Source organism: Mercenaria mercenaria, unplaced genomic scaffold, assembly GCF_021730395.1.
Source record: "Mercenaria mercenaria strain notata unplaced genomic scaffold, MADL_Memer_1 contig_1763, whole genome shotgun sequence".
In the NCBI taxonomy this organism is placed as follows: Eukaryota; Metazoa; Mollusca; class Bivalvia; order Venerida; family Veneridae; genus Mercenaria; species Mercenaria mercenaria.
The window spans coordinates 31998-52791 of record NW_026459765.1 but is presented as its reverse complement, the minus strand read 5'-3'; the positions used below and the strand labels follow the sequence as shown (position 1 = coordinate 52791).

At 35.8% G+C, this 20794-nt stretch overlaps 2 protein-coding genes across 2 annotated transcripts; both read left to right on the top strand.

Moving 5' to 3' along the window:
• Positions 1-12139: 12139 nt before the first annotated feature.
• LOC123533693 (uncharacterized) lies at positions 12140-14362 on the top strand. The gene has a single exon (XM_053532774.1). It carries the CDS (start codon positions 12140-12142, stop codon positions 14360-14362), a length of 2223 nt encoding a protein of 740 aa, XP_053388749.1.
• Positions 14363-14473: 111 nt separating this feature from the next.
• Positions 14474-16039, top strand: LOC123533694 (uncharacterized). Its single transcript, XM_053532773.1, has one exon. It carries the CDS (start codon positions 14474-14476, stop codon positions 16037-16039), a length of 1566 nt encoding a protein of 521 aa, XP_053388748.1.
• The last annotated feature ends 4755 nt before the right edge of the window (positions 16040-20794 follow it).

Below are 20794 nucleotides of genomic sequence, written 5' to 3'. Positions count from 1 at the left end.
TCCTGCCTAAAAAAAATTCTTGGCCAAAACATCCTAGGCCAAAACGTCCGGGCCAAAACGTATGGCCAAAACGTCCGTCCTCTATCTGCAACTGTTTCCTTTTTGTCCTCTGCCAAAAGCGGAAGCATATTGTTTTTGTGTTGCCCGTCCGGCTGTCAGTCTGGGTGTTTATAATGCGGATTGTATTTAAGCTAGAATCGCCATATTTTACATCACGTATTATCCCCCTTGACTCGGTAAATGTAGTTTATGCCCTTGATTTGTTTAATAAACATGAAAATAGTATTCAAGTTAAAATCACCAGATGTCATATAGTGATAATTTTGCATAGTGCAACTACGCATTGGCGGATCATGATGTGTGTGCAGGGGCGGAGGTTGTGGGTTCTGTGGACGAGTGGTTCGTGTCGCTGACGTCAAAAAATGATGCGTGTGCGTTATAATTTGTATGCTATTTCTAGGGTACGCCCCCTCGGAAAGAGATAGATATATCTCAAGTGGTGCAACCCGACGTACATGTCATCTGATTGAGTCTTCTCTTTTATCACAATATCATCTTTGAAGTCTGTAAATTCTAATCAAATCGCAAAGGAAAATGAAAGATATATAATTAAACCTCCGTTACTGGAGAAATTTCTTGTTCTGCTGCCAAATACACAGAACTTTGAATAGCAATTTAGATAGAAAAGCAAAGTGTAGAATTTTCTTCGGCCGAATTATTACGGTTCGCCTCCCATTTTTATATCAAATTAAATATACATGTATCTGTATCGCAGAAATAGGTCTACAACTGTTTGAAAATTTTAGGAAATAATTTGGGAGACAATCAAAATCCCCTTGATCAAAATCCCCTACACTGAAAAATAACAGGGTGTTACAAAATCCCCTTCATACTTTTGCAGGGGGTATCATAATCACCTCTGTGATTCTTACTTATTTCATCAAGTTCAAATACAACTATATACAACTTAAAAGTCTATTGCATAAAGCACGTAAATACAATGCCTTTAGCAAACATAATATAATTTGGAGCACTGATATCTATATATCTATAATGTAAATCACAGAGGGGATTATGATACCCCCTGCAAATGTGTGAACGGGATGTTGTAACACCCAGTCATTTTTCAGTGGAGGGGATTTTGATCAAAGGGATTTTGATATACACTCAATATTTTAGCCAGGTGTGTAATACGTTTATTTTTTTATAAGCCAGTAAAGCTTTTCGTCTGACGAGAAAACCATTCATCCCCCGCGTTTTACTAATGTTTGAACGTAATTTCTGATTTGATAGTAAAACTTGAAAACTTGATAAATATGTTAAACACACTAAAACAAACATTTTTGTCGAAGTTTAATGAATGACTTTTTCGGACCTCGGGCAATATTTTTCCACTTTTTACCGGCAAGCGATTCATCAAGTTTCTAATTGCATCAGGTCAGAAATAAATTTCCTTTAAAATGTTTCTTAAAGTTAGGAGTTCAGTACAGGAAAATATACTGTTGTACTTTAGACCAGTTAATAGCATAAACTGTGGGCCGACGACTTAAATAAGGTGATATTTTATAAAATTTATCCCTACATGAGAATGAAAAGGGTCCCCATAATACGAACGCACAGTTCAAATATATTTGGTCCGTTTTGACATGACTTATCGCAGAAATTTCCATTCTTTCACTTAATTCATTCCTTTCCCCAAATATATGACACATTCCTTTCCCCAACTATATGACAGAGTGCACTCGCATGAACACTACGAGTTTAATTACAAAAAAAGAGTTATTTTAATTGATATATAGACTAAATGCGTTTATTTTATTAGAAAAGTTCGATTTTAACTGCATGAAGATATTTTCAAACAGCTGACCGTATCGGAAAAGTTTTCTACAAGTAATCCCCAGTATTTGCAATATAGAGATATTGCCCGAAGCTATTCGAGACAAAAATGTACTAATTGTGAGACTTTCATTCTGATTAGGTAGATCACAAACAACACGTAACGGTAAGGCGGTATTGCACTTTGATCCTCTGACTGACAGGATGGGATATTGTGCCATCCGGTTTCCATTAATTGTTTGGCGGGAGTAGCATTTTGCGCGTATTTAAATATGCATAATCTTTAGTAACTATGATAGTGTATGTACAATTTTGCGAAAAGAACTTATGTTTCTTCTTTTTATTACGATATTTTTAGAGACATTCCTTATGATACATTTTCTGATTTTCGTTGAATATTATAGTTGAATAATAAATTACATATTATATAAAGTTACGCATTTCTCCCTTTCTTTTTTGATCGATTTTTAGACAGATGAGAGATTATAGTACATACTAGGAAGAAAAACGTATCTATTCTAATATACGCTAGCTCCCGTATAAAAGCTGCATTTTTTGCCCTAATATGAATAATCTATCAAATCATCACACTGAATCTAGCCTGTATTCTGTGACAGAGTTTACTCTCAGCGTAAATTTATATTTTTAATTATTCATCCTCAAAAGTTATTTAAAATATTTCATATAAGAATAATTATGATAACTTGGTATAAACTCATCCTTATAAAAGTGGATTAAAAAAACGCAGCAAAATCCATTAAAAATGTATAAGATAATCACCGAGGCATTTGGAAATATATGGATAATTTCACCTTATACTTTTTTTTATTATCTGTTCATACAGTATATTTCTTTTGATTTCATTTTTATTGTGCGCCTGTATGTTCAATCTGTCATAACCGTGATAACAAGTAGTTTAATATGTATAGTAACTATAGGAGAAGGACACAATAAGTTACACTAACTTTGTTTCCTAATCCTCATTTTATCTTTAGAACTGTTGTATCATGGTACAGTGGCGCCCGCGTGTTGGTTCCCCGTGCACACGATTAAACCCTTGCGTGGCACCATTCATAAACGTTTCACGTTACACGCTTAGTTAATCGTGCAGCCAATCACATTAGTTTTAAACCGTGTAAGCGTGCGGAAGCGGGAGACGAGTTTTTTGCATTATACGCATGCGCAGCGTGTAGATTGGAGATGGTAAAGCGCGTGCGCAGCTCGCGTCGTCTGCATGACTGCCTGTGTATGATCACAAGTGAATTTTTTAACTTTTGTTGCTTCCATTTCAAAGTTTAAATGGATCAAAACATATTTACTAATTGGTCTTCATTAATTACCGATTAAAGCTTTGTCTTAAGAACAAATATAAAAGGTTTTTTTTCTTTTTATGTCATATCGTTTCGTTCTAAACAAGTGTTAAAATACATTTTTAATTCCATTTCAGTGACTTCTCTATTATTTCAAACACACGCTGTTTTACATAAGTCATTAAATGAAAGGTGAAATTAGTTTTAACAGTATTTTTATACAAGTATGCATAACATGATACAACAGTTCTAAAGATAAAATGAGGATTAGAAAACAAAGTTAGTCCTTCTCCTATAGTTACTACACATATTAAACTACTTGTTATGACAAATGAACATACAAGCGCACAACAAAAATGAAATCAAAAGAAACATACTGTATAAAACAGATAATAAAAGAAGTATAAGGTGAAATTATCCATATATTTCCAAATGCCTCGGTGATGATCTTATCATTTTTAATGGATTTTGCTGCGTTTTTTAATCCACTGTTACAAGGATGAGTGTATACCAAGTTATCATAATTATTCTTGTATGAAATGTTTTAAATAACTTTTGAGGCTGAATAATTATAAATATAAATTTACGCTAAGAGTAAACTCTGTCACAGAATACAGGCTAGATTTAGTGTGATGATTTGATAGATTATTCACATTAGTGCAAAAAATACAGCTTTTATACGGGAGCTAGCGTATATTAGAATAGATACGTTTTTCTTCCTAGTATGTACTATAAACTCTCATCTGTCTAAAAATCAATCAAAAAAAAAAAAAAAAAAAAGGGAGAATGCGTAACTTTATATAATATGTAATTTATTATTCAACTATAATATTCAACGAAAATCAGAAAATTTATCATAAGGAATGTCTCTAAAAATATCGTAATAAAAAGAAGAAACATAAGTTCTTTTCGAAAAACTGTACATACACTATCATAGTTACTAAAGATTATACATATTTAAACATGCGCAATATGCTACTCCCGCTAAACAATTAATGGAAAATCCCATCCTGCCAGTCAGAGGATCAAAGTGCAATACCGCCTTTGGCGGAACGTTACGTGCTGTTTGTGATATACATAATCAGAATGAGAGTCTCACAATTAGTACATTTTTGTCTCGAATAGCTTCGGGCAATATCTCTATATTGCATATATTGGGGTAAATTGAAGAAAACTTTTTCCGATACGGCCAGCTGTTTAAAACTATCTTCATGCAGTTAAAATCGAACCCTTCTAATAGAATAAACGCACTTAATCTATGTATCAATTAAAAAAAAACACTTTTTTTTGTAATTAAACACGTAGTGTTCATGCAGGTGCACTCTGTCATATATTTGGGGAAAGTAATGAATTATGTGAAAGAATGGAAAATTCTACGATAAGGTATATTTTCCTGTACTGAACTCGTAACTTGAAGGAAATTTATTTCTGACCTGATGCAATTAGAAACTTGATGGATCGCTTGCCGGTAAAAAAAGTGGAAAAATATTGCCCGAGGTCCGAAAAAGTCATTCATTAAACTTTAACACGTTTTAGTGTGTTTAACATATTTATCAAGTTTTCAAGTTTTACTATCAAATCGGAAATTACGTTCAAACATTAGTAAAACGCGGGGGATGAATGATTTTCTCGTCAGACGAAAAGCTTTATTGGTTTATAAAAATATAAACGTATTACACACCTGACATATATTTCCTAAAATTTTCAAACAGTTGTAGACCTATTTCTGCAATACAGATTAATGTATATTTCGTTTGATATAAAAAAATGGGAGGGGAACCGTAATAATTCGGCCACAGCAAATTCTACCATTTGCTTTTCCATCTAAATTGCTATTCAAAGTTCTGTGTACAAATGTATTTGGCAGCAGAACGAGAAATTTCTCCAGTAACGAAGGTTCGATTATATAGTTTTCATTTTCCTTTGAGATTTCATTAGAATTTACGGCTTCAAAGATGATATTGTGACAAAAGAGAAGGCTCAATCAGATGATATGTACGTCGGGTTGCACCACTTGAGATATATCTATCTCTTTCCGAGGGGGCGTACCCTAGAAATAGCATACAAGTTGTAACGCACACGCATAATTTTTTGACGTCAACGACACGAACCACTCGGCCACAGAGCCCACCACCCCCGCCCCTGCACACACATCATGATCAGCCAATGTGTAGTTGCACTATGCTAAATTATCACTATATGACATCTGGTGATTTTAACTTGAATACTATTTTCATGTTTATTAAACAAATCAAGGGAATAAACTGCATTTACCGGGTCAAGTGGGATAATACGTGATGTAAAACGTGGCGATTCTAGCTTAAATACAATCCGCATTATAAACACCCAGACTGACAGCCGGACGGGCAACACAAAAACAATATTCTTCCGCTTTTGGCAGAGGACAAAAAGGAAACAGTTTCAGATATGACCTAAACTGAGTAAAGATTCCCGTGCAATTTACTTGTCTCATCACGATTTCAACTTATTACCATTTTTGAAAATGACGCATTGGACCGGGAAGAATTAAGTACAAAATTGAGATAATTTTAAATGCATTCAACGTAGTAACTGTTCTTGTGTACTGCTCTGCATCTCATGTAAGTTAAGCTGTCCGAGATGTTCTTAGTACTTTTGGACAAGAAATATTAGCTACATAAATGGAAATAATCCGAATACTCTTCAACACAGACATCAGGTTCTTGTAAGATGCACTTCATCTCAACGATATCTATGTGCATCTTAGTTTCAATGAAATGTCGGCTGTACATACGAACTTTTTGTAACATCGATCTGTCGGAAAATCGATAAATTTGCCTATATAGCAATATTTTTATTCTGTATTCTTAAATTAATGCATAATTTTGATACATTTTTTAATTATCGTTTAAAAATTGCGTTATCTATTATTTTTTTAGTCCAAAGATTGTACACATTTAGCATAATATAATTTAATTGTAAATGTTTTAAAATTACCCTTTGATATTTATTGTGTATTACAATATTGCCTAGGGGTAAACAATATCCGGTCAGTGTTGTTTCAAATAGGGTCACAAAAAATACGTTACCCCAATTACTTCAAGTGATATTATTAGGTATTTTTATGGTTTTTGCGTTGATATGTATATATTTCACTTTCTTCTGTCTTTTCTGTAGTCTTTTCCCTTTCCATCGGGAGTTATTTTTATGATTTTTTACCCTTATTTTATTAATCGTATGACAGTAGGAAATTTAGAATTCACAGGAATATATTATACTTGTCCATCTATGAATTTAGATTAAACCATAAATCGTTAATAGATGTGTTCCGTAAATATTTACTAAGTAAAGACCCTGGCCCAAATTTCATGAAAAAACCTAAGTAATTACTTAGTTAAGTCTGCTATTTTAAAATTGAGCTATTGCTTAAGTTATTGTTATTTAATGTTGATTTTTGTTAATGTATTTATAGTTTAAAATATACTATGGTAGTAGTATTTGTCGCAGTACTTATTCAAGTCACGCAAATATGATATTTCTATTCAAGCACGATATAAGAAAATTAATTCCTTACCAGCTAGAATTTCTATTTTGAACTTGTCTATCTTTCAATTTGGACAGTACTATAAATTATGAAAAGGGGTGCATACCAAAAAGTTACTGGCTGAATGGCAAACAGTGCAAATCATGATCAGTCTTCACGGATGTGCAGGCTGATCATCATCTACACTGATCGTAAATTTATGTGTTAGATTTAAAAAAAAAAATGTTACGCTTTTAAAATACTTTAGATGGCCTATTCATATTCTTGAATATTTATTTTATTTACAGACTGTTTCTTGTGCGTAAATATTTCTTCTTTTTTTTTTGTACATAGATATATGTTTAATATGATGTTTCATGTATTGAAAACAACGTAAATTTATGTGTTTGATGTATAAAATGTAACGATTTCTAAATATTTTAGATAACATATTCGTATTCTTAAATATCACTTTTATTTGACAACTGATAAAGTATAGTATAAATTTTCGACACTTTAATAATATTAAAACTTCATTCAAGTATATCGTTTCGCAAACCGCCCGCCAGAAAATGCATCTGAAAATGACCAAAGCTGTTAATTACCGACCCCCATCCCCGTGTTACTACAACAACAACAATTAATACGGAAATCGACGAATGCATCTGGTAGCGCTGATATTGGATTATTGATTTCGTGATAGATAGAGCTGTCCCGCTTTATCGGTTTAGAGATGTTTCTAAAAGTTGGTAATGCATCAGTAGCAAAATGTGAGTAAAAGTCGAACAGACAGACAAAGCGATAAAAATATTTAAAATCTCAACATGAAATAAATCAACTTTATTGATACTATAAAATATTATTATATCGGAAAAAAATACAGTAAGAAGCAAAATTAAACAGGAACAGCTACCTTTACATGTTTTAAACACGTCATGTGATAAAAACCGATGTATCATCTATCCTAAAAACACAAAATATTTTAAAGTAATTAAGTTTTAAAACAAAAATATCATTTTCGTAATAAGCAACCTCTACGTGGTGCGTTTTTCAATTACAAAAATAAACCTGAGGGCCATGATGGCCCTGTATCGCTCACCGGAGTACCATTGCTCAAAATGATATGATCAAGTTTTGACATAGAGGGTCCTAGGCTCAAGTGCTGCATTTTTGTACTAACATGATATTCCTTACATACTTATATATTCGTTTACATAAAATAAAGGGAGGTAAATTGTCATAAATTCAGTCAAAAGTTATCTACCCTGATTGTCCGAGTCCATCTGATGGCACAAATGACATTTCAAATCAGTGTCTTCATTGGTTACTGAGATATAACCATTTTAATTTGAAACAAAGGGAGGTAATTTGACATAAAATCAGTCCATACTATCTACCCTGGTTGCCTCAGTCAAACTAAAAACAATAATGAAATTCCAAATGAGTTCTATCAACATCCATTTTTATTAAAATCGGGGGTAGTAATGATGCATTCGTATATGCATGTAGAAGATACAGAGTACAAGCCTATACAGCAATATATTAGTAAAGTATTCATATTGATAAATGTTCTATCAAGAGTTACCTAATACGACTATTTCTTACCATGAAAGACATTAATAACGTTTCAAACAAATATCTCATTTGAAGATGCTAAGGTGTATTCATTTAGATAAAATATAAAAGGAGGTAATTTGTCATAAATTCAGTCAATATGTATCTTCACTGATTGTCCAAGGCCATCTGTTGACATAAATGCAATTTCAGATCAGTATCTTCGTTGGTTACGAAGATATATCCATTTTAATTTCAAATAAAGGGAGGTAATTTGAAATCAGTCCATAGTTACCTACCCTGATTGTCTCAGTCCAACTAATGACAATAATGAAATTTCAAATAAGTCCTATAAGTACTTACTGATATAAATCCATTTTGATTACAATCAGGGGAGGTAATCAGATATTAAATAACTCATGGAATCCAAGATTTATTGTTGTTGAAGATATTTTGGAAGTTCGTATCAAGTCAAACCATAAAAGAAATCTCTATATGGTTGCAAAGGCCAACATAGCCAATTTTGGACCTTTGAGGGGCCATAACTCTAGAAATCATGATGGAATCTGCCCAGTTCAAGAATGGAACCAAGATCTTGTGGTGATACAAGTTGTGCGCAAGTTTAGTTAAAGTCAAATCATAAATGAAGCTGCTATTGTGCAGACAAGGTCAAAATAGCTTATTTTTGGCCCTATCAGGGGCCATTACTCTAGTACCCATGATGGAATCTGGCCAGTTCAAGAAAGGAGCCAAGATCTTGTGGTGATACAAGTTGTGCGCAAGTTTAGTTAAAGTCAAATCATAAACGAAGCTGCTATTGTGCAGACAGGTCAAAATAGCTAATTTTGGCCCTTTCAAGGGCCATAACTCTCGAACCCAAGATGGGATCTGGCCAGTTCAAGAAAGAAACCGAGATCTTATGGTGACACAAGTTGTGTGCAAGCTTGATTTAATTCAAATCATAAATGAAGCTGCTATTGTGCAGACAAGGTCAAAAAAGCTAATTCTGGCTCTTTCAGGGGCCATCACTCTGGAACCCATAATGCAGTTTGGCCGGTTCAAGAAAGGAACTAAGACCTTATGGTGATAAAAAATGTGTGCAAGTTTGATTAAATTCAAATCATAAATGAAGCTGCTATTGTGCAGACAAGGTCAAAAAAGCTAATTCTGGTCCATTTCTGGGGCCATAACTCTGAACTCATAACAGGATTTGGCCAGTTCAAGAAAGGAATCAAGATCTTATGGTGATTCAAGTTATGTGCAAGTTTGGTTAAAATAAAATCATTAATGAAACCTCTATCGTGCAGATAAGAAATTGTTGACGCACGCACGGACGCACGGACTGACGACGGACGAAGGGTGATCACAAAAGCTCACCTTGTCACTTTGTGACAGGTGAGCTAAAAAAAAAAGCAATAATTGGTCTTGTGCAGTAATATCTGTCATTCAGTGGATAAAAAAATAGCTGCAACAATCAAACCATTTGTAGAATCCAGGGTTATTTAGTACTTGTTTCAGTCCGCCCGCTAAGCTTAAGGAATGCGCCGATCTACGTACCGCAGGGTCGTGAGTTCGATTCCCGGGCGAGGCGTATGTTCTCTGTGACGATTTGATAAAAGACACTGTACCTGAAATCATTGTCCTCCACCTCTGATTCATGTGGGGAAGTTGGCAGTTACTTGCGGAGAACAAGTTTGTACAGGTACAAAATAAATGAACACTGGTTTGGTTAACTGTCCGTCATTACATAACAGAAACACTGTTGAAGTATGAAAACTGTCAATCTACTACAATTTTCGAACAAGTTAAGGCCGAATCGGTCTTACAATAAATCAAGCATACGAGATCTTATCATTTTAATTCGTTTTCAAAAATCAGGATTCAATTAAATTCTGCATTTTAAAAATATTTGTTTCAAAAGTGCAAAATTACAATTCAGTAGGTATACAGACATCAACAAATAGGAAAATGGCGCGAAAAAAATGACAGAAAATAACGGATTCTAATAGTTCGCAGTTTTGGCTCTGTAGAAATACATTCCTTTCTTGTGATGCATTCTTTTTGGCTCAAATTATTTAACAGATATCCTTGATATGTTGGTAGCATTTTCGTCGTAAAAAAACAACAGAACTTGTCACGGAAAATAAGTCATTCTTTCAATTTGTATACTGCACTGACAACATTCCTCAAGAAAAAATAACTAAGTCACAGACCTTTCAAATGGCCCGAGGTGTGTGCATTCAGTGCGCGCTTCAACTGTTGGGATTTACGCTCTTATATGTATGACGTTATTTACCGCCATTGTATGTAAAACGTCGTTGACGTCACTTACTATGTATATGTTTCTAGTTTGACGGTTTCAGAGAATAGATTGGTAAAGTACACAACGCGTCTATTGTTATACGACCCTATTTTCCACATTTTGGTGGCGTGACGTTATTTACCGCCATTGTATGTAAAACGTCGTTGACGTCACTTACTATGTATATGTTTCTAGTTTGACGGTTTCAGAGAATAGATTGGTAAAGTACACAACGCGTCTATTGTTATACGACCCTATATTCCACATTTTGGTGCCGTGACGAAAAAAAAAAAAAAAAAAAAAACATGAAGGCAGAGAAATTACGTTCGATACGGGAGGGACATTACCGAGTTATTACGAGTCAGTTGCAGAAAATCGATACGGCAAAGGAAAATTCCGATTGGATCCAGTTCAAAACAATAATCAAAGCAATATCGCAAACACTAGAGACAGTAAAGGCATTAAACGATAAAATCTTAGAAGCAACAGAAGTGACGGAAATCGAAGAGGAAATCGTGAGCGCTCAGGAATTTTGTTTGGACATTGAAGTAAAATTACAGCATTTAAAGGAATTCAGCAATAATTTGAAATGCAGAATAGACGGTGAAGAGACGCAACAGGACGAAAACACGAACAATGCAGCGAACGCGCTTGGAGAGGACAGTCGATCACGCATGACAGCTGTTTCTACGGAATCTACGGAAGCGCAGAGTGGACAAAGACAATCAGGTACTTCTTTTGCAAATTCTTTACAATACCAGAGACTTCCAAAACTAACACTTCCGGTATTTAGTGGTAATATTATTGAGTGGCAGAGTTTTTGGGACGCTTATGAATCTACAGTTCATCTAAATCCTAACCTCAGTGAAGTGCAAAAATTTAATTACCTCAAGAATCAGCTAGAGGGCAGTGCAGCTCAAACTATACATGGATTTGCTCTGACAAACACGAATTACTCCAAGCAATCAATCTACTGAAAGAAAGGTACGGAAAAAACACAAGATTGTTCATACATACATGCAGACGTTATTGAATATCCCAGCTCCAGGTTAACATTGCACGGCTTGAGAAATTATATAGACAAATTAGAATCTTACATTCGCGGTTTGGAGTCGTTAGGCGAGTGTCAAAGTAACTATGGGACTTTGTTAGTGCCAGTGATAATTGACAAGTTACCAGCAGAAATTAGAAAGAATTTAGCGAGAGAACATGGAAGTGACAATTGGCAGCTTGACGAATTACGAAAGGCGTTATATCGCGAACTGAATATCATGGAAGCCGGAAAACCTTCTGAGATCGCAGACGACTATCCAGCAACAGCCTCATTTTTCACGAGCGCGCGACAAAGGTCGAAAAATGGAAGAAGACAGAAATCAACAATTTTTCCGCGCAACCAAAAGCAGTGCATTTATTGTAGTGAAAATCACCATGCCAACGACTGTGTAAAAGTCACAGATGTAAACAGTCGCAGAGACATTATTAAGAAAAAACGTGTATGTTTTAACTGTTGAAATTCCACCAGGTTTCTGAATGCCGTTCGAACTTTAGATGTTTGAAATGTAAAGGCAAACACCACACTAGTATTTGTAAAATGGACCAGAAGCAAGAATAGACACCGGAAACGGATGTCAGCCAATGCCAAGTTTCGCAGCAAGTAGTACCGGAAGTCAGCAAACAGCCGCTTTATTCAACTCCACATTTAGCCCAAGACCGGAAGTTTTGTTAAAAACCGCAGTCGCCGAAGTTTACGCAGAAAATCAGTACGCTCAAGCAAATATTTTATTTGATGAAGGGGCTCAGTGTTCATTTATATCGGAGAAACTCGCAGATCAGCTAAACATCAAACCTTGTGACAACACTGTCGTCAATCTGGCAGCGTTTGGAGATTCATCTCAGAAAGTACGACATCTGAAGACGGCAACAATATATTTACTTACCGACGACGGCGACAAGATACCTCTAAATGTTTTGATCGTTCCAGTAATTGCCGTTCCGCTACGTAACATTCCGCAGTTCGTAACGTCGTTACCGTATCTCAGACACCTGAAGTTAGCGCATCCCGTTATAGACGATGACAAGTTCGAGATTTCATTACTAATAGGAGCTGACCATTTTTGGAAAATAGTGGGAAATAAGATAATTCGAGGAAATGGTCCTACAGCCGTGAGTTCGAGGGTTGGATATTTACTCTCGGGTCCAGTTCCAGTTACTAATGTTATGACTCAGTCCTGCTTCGCACTGAACGTGATGACTACAGACATAGAAAAATTTTGGAAACTAGAATCTATTGGAATCAGCCCCGAAGACGACAGAGATGATTGTAAACTAGAAACATATCAACAAAACAGTATTAAGTTCATTGATGGAAAATATGAAGCAAAACTGCCCTGGAAAGAAGACCACGCCCCACTCCCTACAAACTTAGAAGTGACAAAGAAAAGGACAGAATCCCTTGTAAGACGGCTCCGCCGAGAACCGAACATCTTTCAGAAATATTCAGAGATCATACAAGATCAAGAGAGGCGAGATTTTATTGAGAAAGTGGACGAGAACGAACAACAACCCGATCGAATGCACTATATTCCACACCATGCAGTGAAGAAGGATTCAGCCACGACGCCTATACGTATAGTATATGACTGTAGTTGCCAAGAAACATCACAGAAACCCAGTTTAAACGACTGTTTAGATTCTACCCCACCCACATTGAATGACCTTTCACATATCATGATTCGATTCCGACTTGGCAAGTATGCAGTGTCCACGGATATAGAAAAGACTTTTCTCAATGTAAGACTGGATAAAGAAGATAGAGATATGACCAGATTTCTGTGGCTGAGTGACCCAGGTAACCCAGACAGTCCATTCACGACATACAGGTTCAAATCCGTACTCTTCGGTGCCACGTGTTCACCATTCATCTTAAATGCCACATTACTCAAGCATCTAGAAAACAACGCTTCTAGTTGGGTCAGCAGATTTCTTAAACGGGACTTGTATGTGGACAATATAATATCAAGTTTTTCAACAGAAGAAGAAGTTTTGAAGTTTTTCCGAGAAACAAGAGATTTGATGCTTAACGGAGGATTTAACCTGAGGTCATGGGCATCAAATAGTCAACAGCTAAGATCAACTGCTTCAGCAGAAGGTGTCCTTGACACCGGCGAGATTACAAAGGTTCTAGGCATGCTTTGGCTCACCGTCACAGACGAGATATCTTACCCGAATAAGGAAATTCCTGTAATACCGGATATGACAAAACGTGCTATTCTACAATACACATCGAGAATATACGATCCACTTGGTTTACTAAATCCAGTCTTAGTGCGTGCAAAGATTCTTCTTCAAGATCTGTGGAAAGAGAAATATCCATGGGATACAATTCTACCAGAGCAAATTCAGAAGAAATGGTTTCAACTTGCACGCGATATAAACAATGTAACGGAAGTTAAATTTTCACGCCTTATCTTCAAATCATCTGAAGCAGACGACAACACTCTACATGTATTTGTTGACTCGAGTATTCAAGCCTATGGTGCAGCAGCTTACCTGTGCAGAGGAAAGGAATCCAGACTTATCATGGCGAAGTCACGTGTCGCGCCCTTAAAGAAACTTACCTTACCGAAATTAGAGCTGATGGCTGCTGTAATAGGAGCCCGTTTAGCCAAACACCTACTAAAAGCCATAGATGTACAAAACGTCACATTTTGGTCGGACAGTCAAATTGTATTGCACTGGCTAAACACTTCAAGACCTACATCAAGATTTGTTCAGAACCGAGTAAATGAGATTAGAGAGCTAGCACACAACCGGAAATGGAATTATTGTCCTACACGAGAGAACCGGCAGATCTGTTAACCGAGCGTAACGGCAACACAATTCAAAGAAAACAGATTATGGTTTAGCGGTCCAAACTGGTTACCCAACACAAGTCAATGGCCTCAATGGAAGCTTTCCGAAACTATCACCATGGCAACCATTAACGATGAAACAGCTCAGCAGACGACAGATTTATCAACCATGTCAGAAGAAGGTTTACACGAGATTATAGATATCGCCAGATATAGCAGCTACAGGAAGTTGGTTCGAGTCACGACGTACATACTGAGATTTATCCACAACTGCCGTGTTAGTAAGGACAGCAGACGACACGATCCATTATCCGTCATAGAGCTACAAACTGCAGCATCCAGATGGCTACAGAACGTTCAGCAATCTACATATCCAAGCGAAATAGCCAACATAAAGTCCAGTGAGAAGACTCTAAAAAGACTACCCATTGTGAGACAATTGAAGTTATTTATTGACAAAGAAGGATATATACGATGTGGTGGAAGAATACAAAACGCACCGTTAAACGAAGCCACTAAATACCCATACCTGCTACCTACCAAACACCCATTAACACGGTTAATTATCCTAGACGTCCACCACCACCAACTGCATTCTGGGGTAAATACTACTATAACATACTTGCGCCAGAAGTATTGGATACCTTCGATTCGCAGATGTGTCAAGACAGAACTACGCAGATGCATTACCTGCAACAAAGTGAATGGAAAATCGTACAAAGCCTCAGATCTCCCACCCCTACCGAAATATCGTCTTGAAGACAGTCCTCCATTTACAGTAACTGGAGTAGATTTTACAGGTGCATTACACGTTAAAGATCGTCATGGAAACCAGGAGAAAGCTTATATATGTCTTTTCACTTGCGCCTCTACACGAGCTTTACACCTAGAAGTTGTTCAGAATTTAACAGAAAAATCATTTCTACAGGCGTTTAGAAGATTTTGCAGTAGAAAGTCATTACCACGTATAATGGTTTCTGATAACGCAGCAACGTTCCAGTCTACATCAAGATATATACGTCAGCTGTTTGAATCCCAGAGCATACGAGAAACTCTAAGTCAGGAAGGTACACAGTGGTATTTCATCCCGACGAGAGCTCCCTGGTACGGCGGATGGTGGGAGCGCTTAATAGGAATTACCAAAAATACTCTAAAGAAAGTTCTAGGTCACAGATTTATTACGTTAGAGGAACTCCAGACGACAACCACCGAGGTAGAAGCGATACTCAATGATCGGCCAATTACCTATGTATCATCCGATGTCTCGGACCCAGTACCTTTGACTCCATCGCACCTGTTATATGGTCGACAAGTGACGTACCTCCCATCACAAAATGTTCCAGTTGAAACGTTATCAGATCCAACGGCTGGCAGTCGTTCCAGTCTTACCAAAAGAGCCAGGGTACAGAAACAACTAATTGACCATTTCCGGGAACGTTGGCGACATGAATACCTGACGGCCTTACGTGAATACCACCGAGTGACGGGAAACAACCAACAGAAGATCTCAACTGGTGACGTTGTTCAAATCCATGAAGATACACCACGTGCGCGGTGGAGATTAGGTGTTATTCAGGAACTCGTTTACGGGAAAGATGGACTTGTACGTGCCGCGAAAGTTAAATCAAACAATGGAACTTTAGTGAGACCGATTGTTAAACTTTATCCTTTAGAAACAAAGTGACTGTTAATAAATGTTTCATGAAGATCGCGCTATGTGATAATGTTCCGTGAAAAAGACTGACCGACAAACTTTGCTGTCAGAAACTGAAGATTGTAATTCAGCTGTGAAAATTGCATATTTGTTTATATAATGCATAGTTAACGATTTATTGCCAATTTTAAATAGTTCTGCATCGGCTAATAAGTTATTCAGTGCATTCAAGTGTATTCCTAAACTGACTCTTAGTTAACTTCAAATTTCATATTTTAATACTGAACACTTGAGTAATTAATCATTTCGCGGCCCCCAGTATGTTGGGATTTACGCTCTTATATGTATGACGTTATTTACCGCCATTGTATGTAAAACGTCGTTGACGTCACTTACTATGTATATGTTTCTAGTTTGACGGTTTCAGAGAATAGATTGGTAAAGTACACAACGCGTCTATTGTTATACGACCCTATTTTCCACATCAGCAGCTCAAAGTCCCCCTATTTCATATAGAGTATTTAGTGAGTCAATACCTCAGCAAACTGTCTCTGTGGTTACCTTAGCGCGAAGTGATATGTATTGTATTCGTCTGTTCTTGTCTCGCTTCCAATATAAATTGTCGTCTGCAGCAGTGGCTTCGCACATTAATTGTAAATGAATTTAATGTAAACAAGCTTAGCTTTATAAAAACGCTAGTATGCGGCCGTTGCTGACTTAACGTCGTAAATAATTATTTTAACATTTTTAAACATCGCTCTACAATTAGACACAATCACAGCACTGTTAACGGAATCGTGTGCCATGATAGCTCAGTCATAGGGCATCCGCCTATGGATCGAGAGCTCCGGAGTTTGAGCACCACCGGAAGGAGAGACAGAGAAAAAGAGGTCACAGTTAGGCAGAGTAGCTGGTCCAGCGAAAAGACTTTATTCCTGAAAGATACTATCTTCAGATGATGGTAAAAAACTGCAGCTGGCCCGACGCAGTGACTTTCTTCTCGGGGATGTATTCACACAGCTTCTGGTTCGACGCAAGATTTTTTTCCTTAGCGGGAACATCATAATCGAGTTTCTTCTCTCCACAAGCGAGATTTCCGGACTTTATCGCAGATTTTCGTATAAAACTATCGTAATACCGTCTCGCCAAAGCGGGCCGAAAACCGTCAAACAGTCTATCACAACATAATATCAAAAAGAGTTTCCTGTTGGTGGTTCTGCAGCTGCCTCCGATAAAATATGCATGCAAACATCATTTTCCCGTCATGCAGAAGTAAATTTCCTTTCCTTTCTCACACTGCCAAATGTTAACTTCTTCTTGTTACCTTGAACAGCATCATTTGAATGCATACGTAAATATGTATCATCGTTCCTACGAAGAGACACAACTGTTTTACTCGCCATTCGAAAGAACTTTGCAGTTTGATTTATCCGCCAGTTTTATGAAGTTATATCCTGAAGATTTAAGTCTCAAATACCGATCTGTGTCAACATTTTGATGATCATTCGCATGATTTTTTGTTACGTCTACATGCCCTGTAAAAAAGAACAATAATGTCGTAACATTGATTTGTAGACCTGCCCCGGGAAAAAGAGTAATGAAAAATAAATAAAGTAGAATAAAAACTTACCGGAAAATAGAACAGTTTAGGACGAATTTTTAAAAATATCATTTACAAAACAAAGGTCATAGACTCTGAATCGCTACCAAGTAATTGAGCCACATGTTTAAAATGGCAAATGTGTAAAGAATTAGAAAGTGGTAGTAAGTAAATTTAAAGGCCCCACTGAAAGTCGTTTTAAGATCAGTGTGCAAAAGTACTGTCATCCAAAATTTCAAGGGCTGCATCTTAAAAAAAAAAAGGGGAAGTGGGTCAGAAAGGGTCAAGGTCACAGTAAAGTGCCCCTTTATAGCCGGGGGTATCGGGTTTTAATTATAATTAAACAGTGTAGGAAATTGTTGATAATTTTAAAGTTCTTTTTCCTATATAACTCAGAAAAAAGGACCCCATTTTGGTGCCCTTTTTTTAACCAGGAGTAATTTTTGAAAAATTTTGTTAGAGATCCCCTAGGCTGCTACATACCAAATTTTTTGAAGGGAAAAGCCTTGAACTTTCGAAAAAAAAATTTTTTTTTGCCCTATATAAATTTTATCCCTTTTTTTGAAAAGCGGGCTAATAACGCACATTGTCATTTTGGAGTTGGTTACAGCCCCGTAAATTTATAGAAATTTAAGATTTTTTTTTTTTTGGTTTTCTTTCCAAAAATGTTCCCGAGTCTGACTTTTTTTTAAAATAAAATAAAAAGGGCAAATTGTAATTACACAAAAATTTTACAAGGGATGAAAGTTTTTTATCTTATCGTAAAAATTTAGCCGGAAAAAAAATTTAAAACGGGCTGTCCCGTCGAACCCCCCTGGCACGCCTTAGCAAAATGATGTTTTTTTTTGGGCGGCAAGTTACCTGCCTTTGGACAAGTGCGGGCCCAATATGTGCGGGTGATCATACCCCTGCTTGTTGCTATTCGGTCAGAAATTTTTGAGTAAACCCCCCTTTAATAATAAATGACACAGCCCCAAACTTTAGACAGATGGCCTTTTAGAATTTGCAGGGTAAGGTTTTTAAAACTACTTTTGAACACAGGAAAACCAGCTTTTTTAAAGAAATGAAAGTACCTTTGTTTTTCCCTTTTTTTTTGGAATCCTTGGGTGATGACGTAAAGAAATTCCGATAGATTTTTTAAATTTGTCTGTAATCCCGAAACAAAAGGGCCCAGTCACATTTGTTGTTGTTTTAAGAGTTGAATTTAAAAAAAATGAAATTCCGAACTGCATCATTCAGTAATTTGCTTAAGTGTTGTAAAATCTAAGTCCGGGATAGCTAAAAAAAATTTTCCAAAATTCAAAGACGTTTTTAAAATATTGTGGTTAAATGTCCAAATAAAAAACCTCGTCCAAAAACGATTTCAACTCTGAATATGATTCATTTACTTTATTATTTCTTTTTTTGTGCAGAAAACATTTAAATTATAAGGGGTCCTGTAATATACATTTATTGTAATTTGGGTATACAGAAAAATTTTTGCCCGAGGTCTGCACTGAAAGCTATGAGGGAAAAATTCAGAAAGTTTTATAAAAAAAGACTTCAGAAAACAAGGGGGCCCAAAGTGGGCCTTAGTCCCCTAAACAAAAGAAAAATTTGCAATTGATCTTCCGTAAAAAAGTCTTAAATTTTTTAAATTTTATTTTAAACAAGAGCGTCGTAAGAAGTGCACCCCAATTCACGATTTGAAGAAAAAGAATATATATTAAAAAGAGCCTCCTTTTTAAAAAGGAAGATACATAAGGGGAAAATTATGCAAAAACCAAAAAAAAGACTTTTTGGATTTTTCCCAGCAGCATATGCGATGGTAAAGATAATTTTGTTTTTCAAGTATATCTTATAAGTCCAAAGTTATGCCCGAAAACAAAATTTTGTAAAAAAATTTTAAGTAAAAAGGGCTTTAATTTTGGAAAAAAAAATACAAATCAGAGTTATGGGGATTTTTACCACCATGCAGTAAAAATGAAAAAGTACACTAATTTTCAAATTTTTATCTTGTTGCAGTAAAGTTATTCCCAGAGCAAAGATTCCCAAAAAATCTTTAAGTATGAAAGGGGATAATTCTGTAAAAAAATAAAATCAGAGCATGAAAAATGTAACTACCATGCAGATAAAAAAATTTTTAAAGAAAATTTTTTAATTTCAAGCAACTAAAGATATATTATAAACGAATTTTTAAAAAAAAAAAAAATAACATAAAAATAATTCCAGTATAACAATTTTTGCCCTTGACTTGGGTTTTATAATGGGACCAGCCCCTGCACAGTTTTTTGTTTGTTTTAGACAATGTTAATGTGAAATTACAGTAAAAAAAGTAACGAAACCCCAAAGATATGACAAAAAAATACAAAAGTTGCCGAAAGTTTAAACCCTTTAAAAAAATAATCTAACACCTTGGGACCGTGACTTTGGGTACGGGTGGCTTTTTGTATGCGGGGTGCATGCTATATGTTAGTAAAATTTTACAGAAAAATAAAGTAACTTTAACAAAGAAGACGAAAAAAAAAAGGCTTTCCAAAACTTTTAACCCTTAAAAAAATAACCAAGTTAAAAACCCCTTTGGTGACCTTGACCTTATGTTAATGGGCCAACACCGGAATACTTTGCTTGTTGGGGACAAGCATGTGAAGTTACGTAGTTTAAAGCAATATTTACAAAGATATGCAGAAAAACAAAGGTTGCCAAAAAACTTTAACCTTAAAAAAACCCCCGTAAGTATAACCCCTTTGGTGACCTTGCCCTTTGTAAAATGGCCCCTCCCCCGCACTACTTTATTTTTGCTTGTAGCTGGACATTTTTATGTAAAGTTACACAAGATAAAAGCTGATAAGCAATAGTAAAAAAGTATTATATACCCTTTTTAGTATGAGGTCAGATGTGGACACAGCACAAGATCCATTCTTTGAAATTCTTTATTTGCGCCAGACCTACAGTGCTCAGGTGGAATGGCAACAACTTGTAACAAAAAAAAAAAAACAACAAAAAGCAAAAAATATACATTAACCTACTAAGCTGATAAAAACCCTTTTTTAGTAAATCCCAAAAAATGTTAATATTCAGTCAAAAAAAATCTATGTCCATGAAAATAAATGGTATTTACAGAACTCACTGATTTATAGATTTTATCTACAGTCTGAATCAAGAAGGGCTTTAAACAGAATTTTTCATTCCTTTTCAATGAAAGA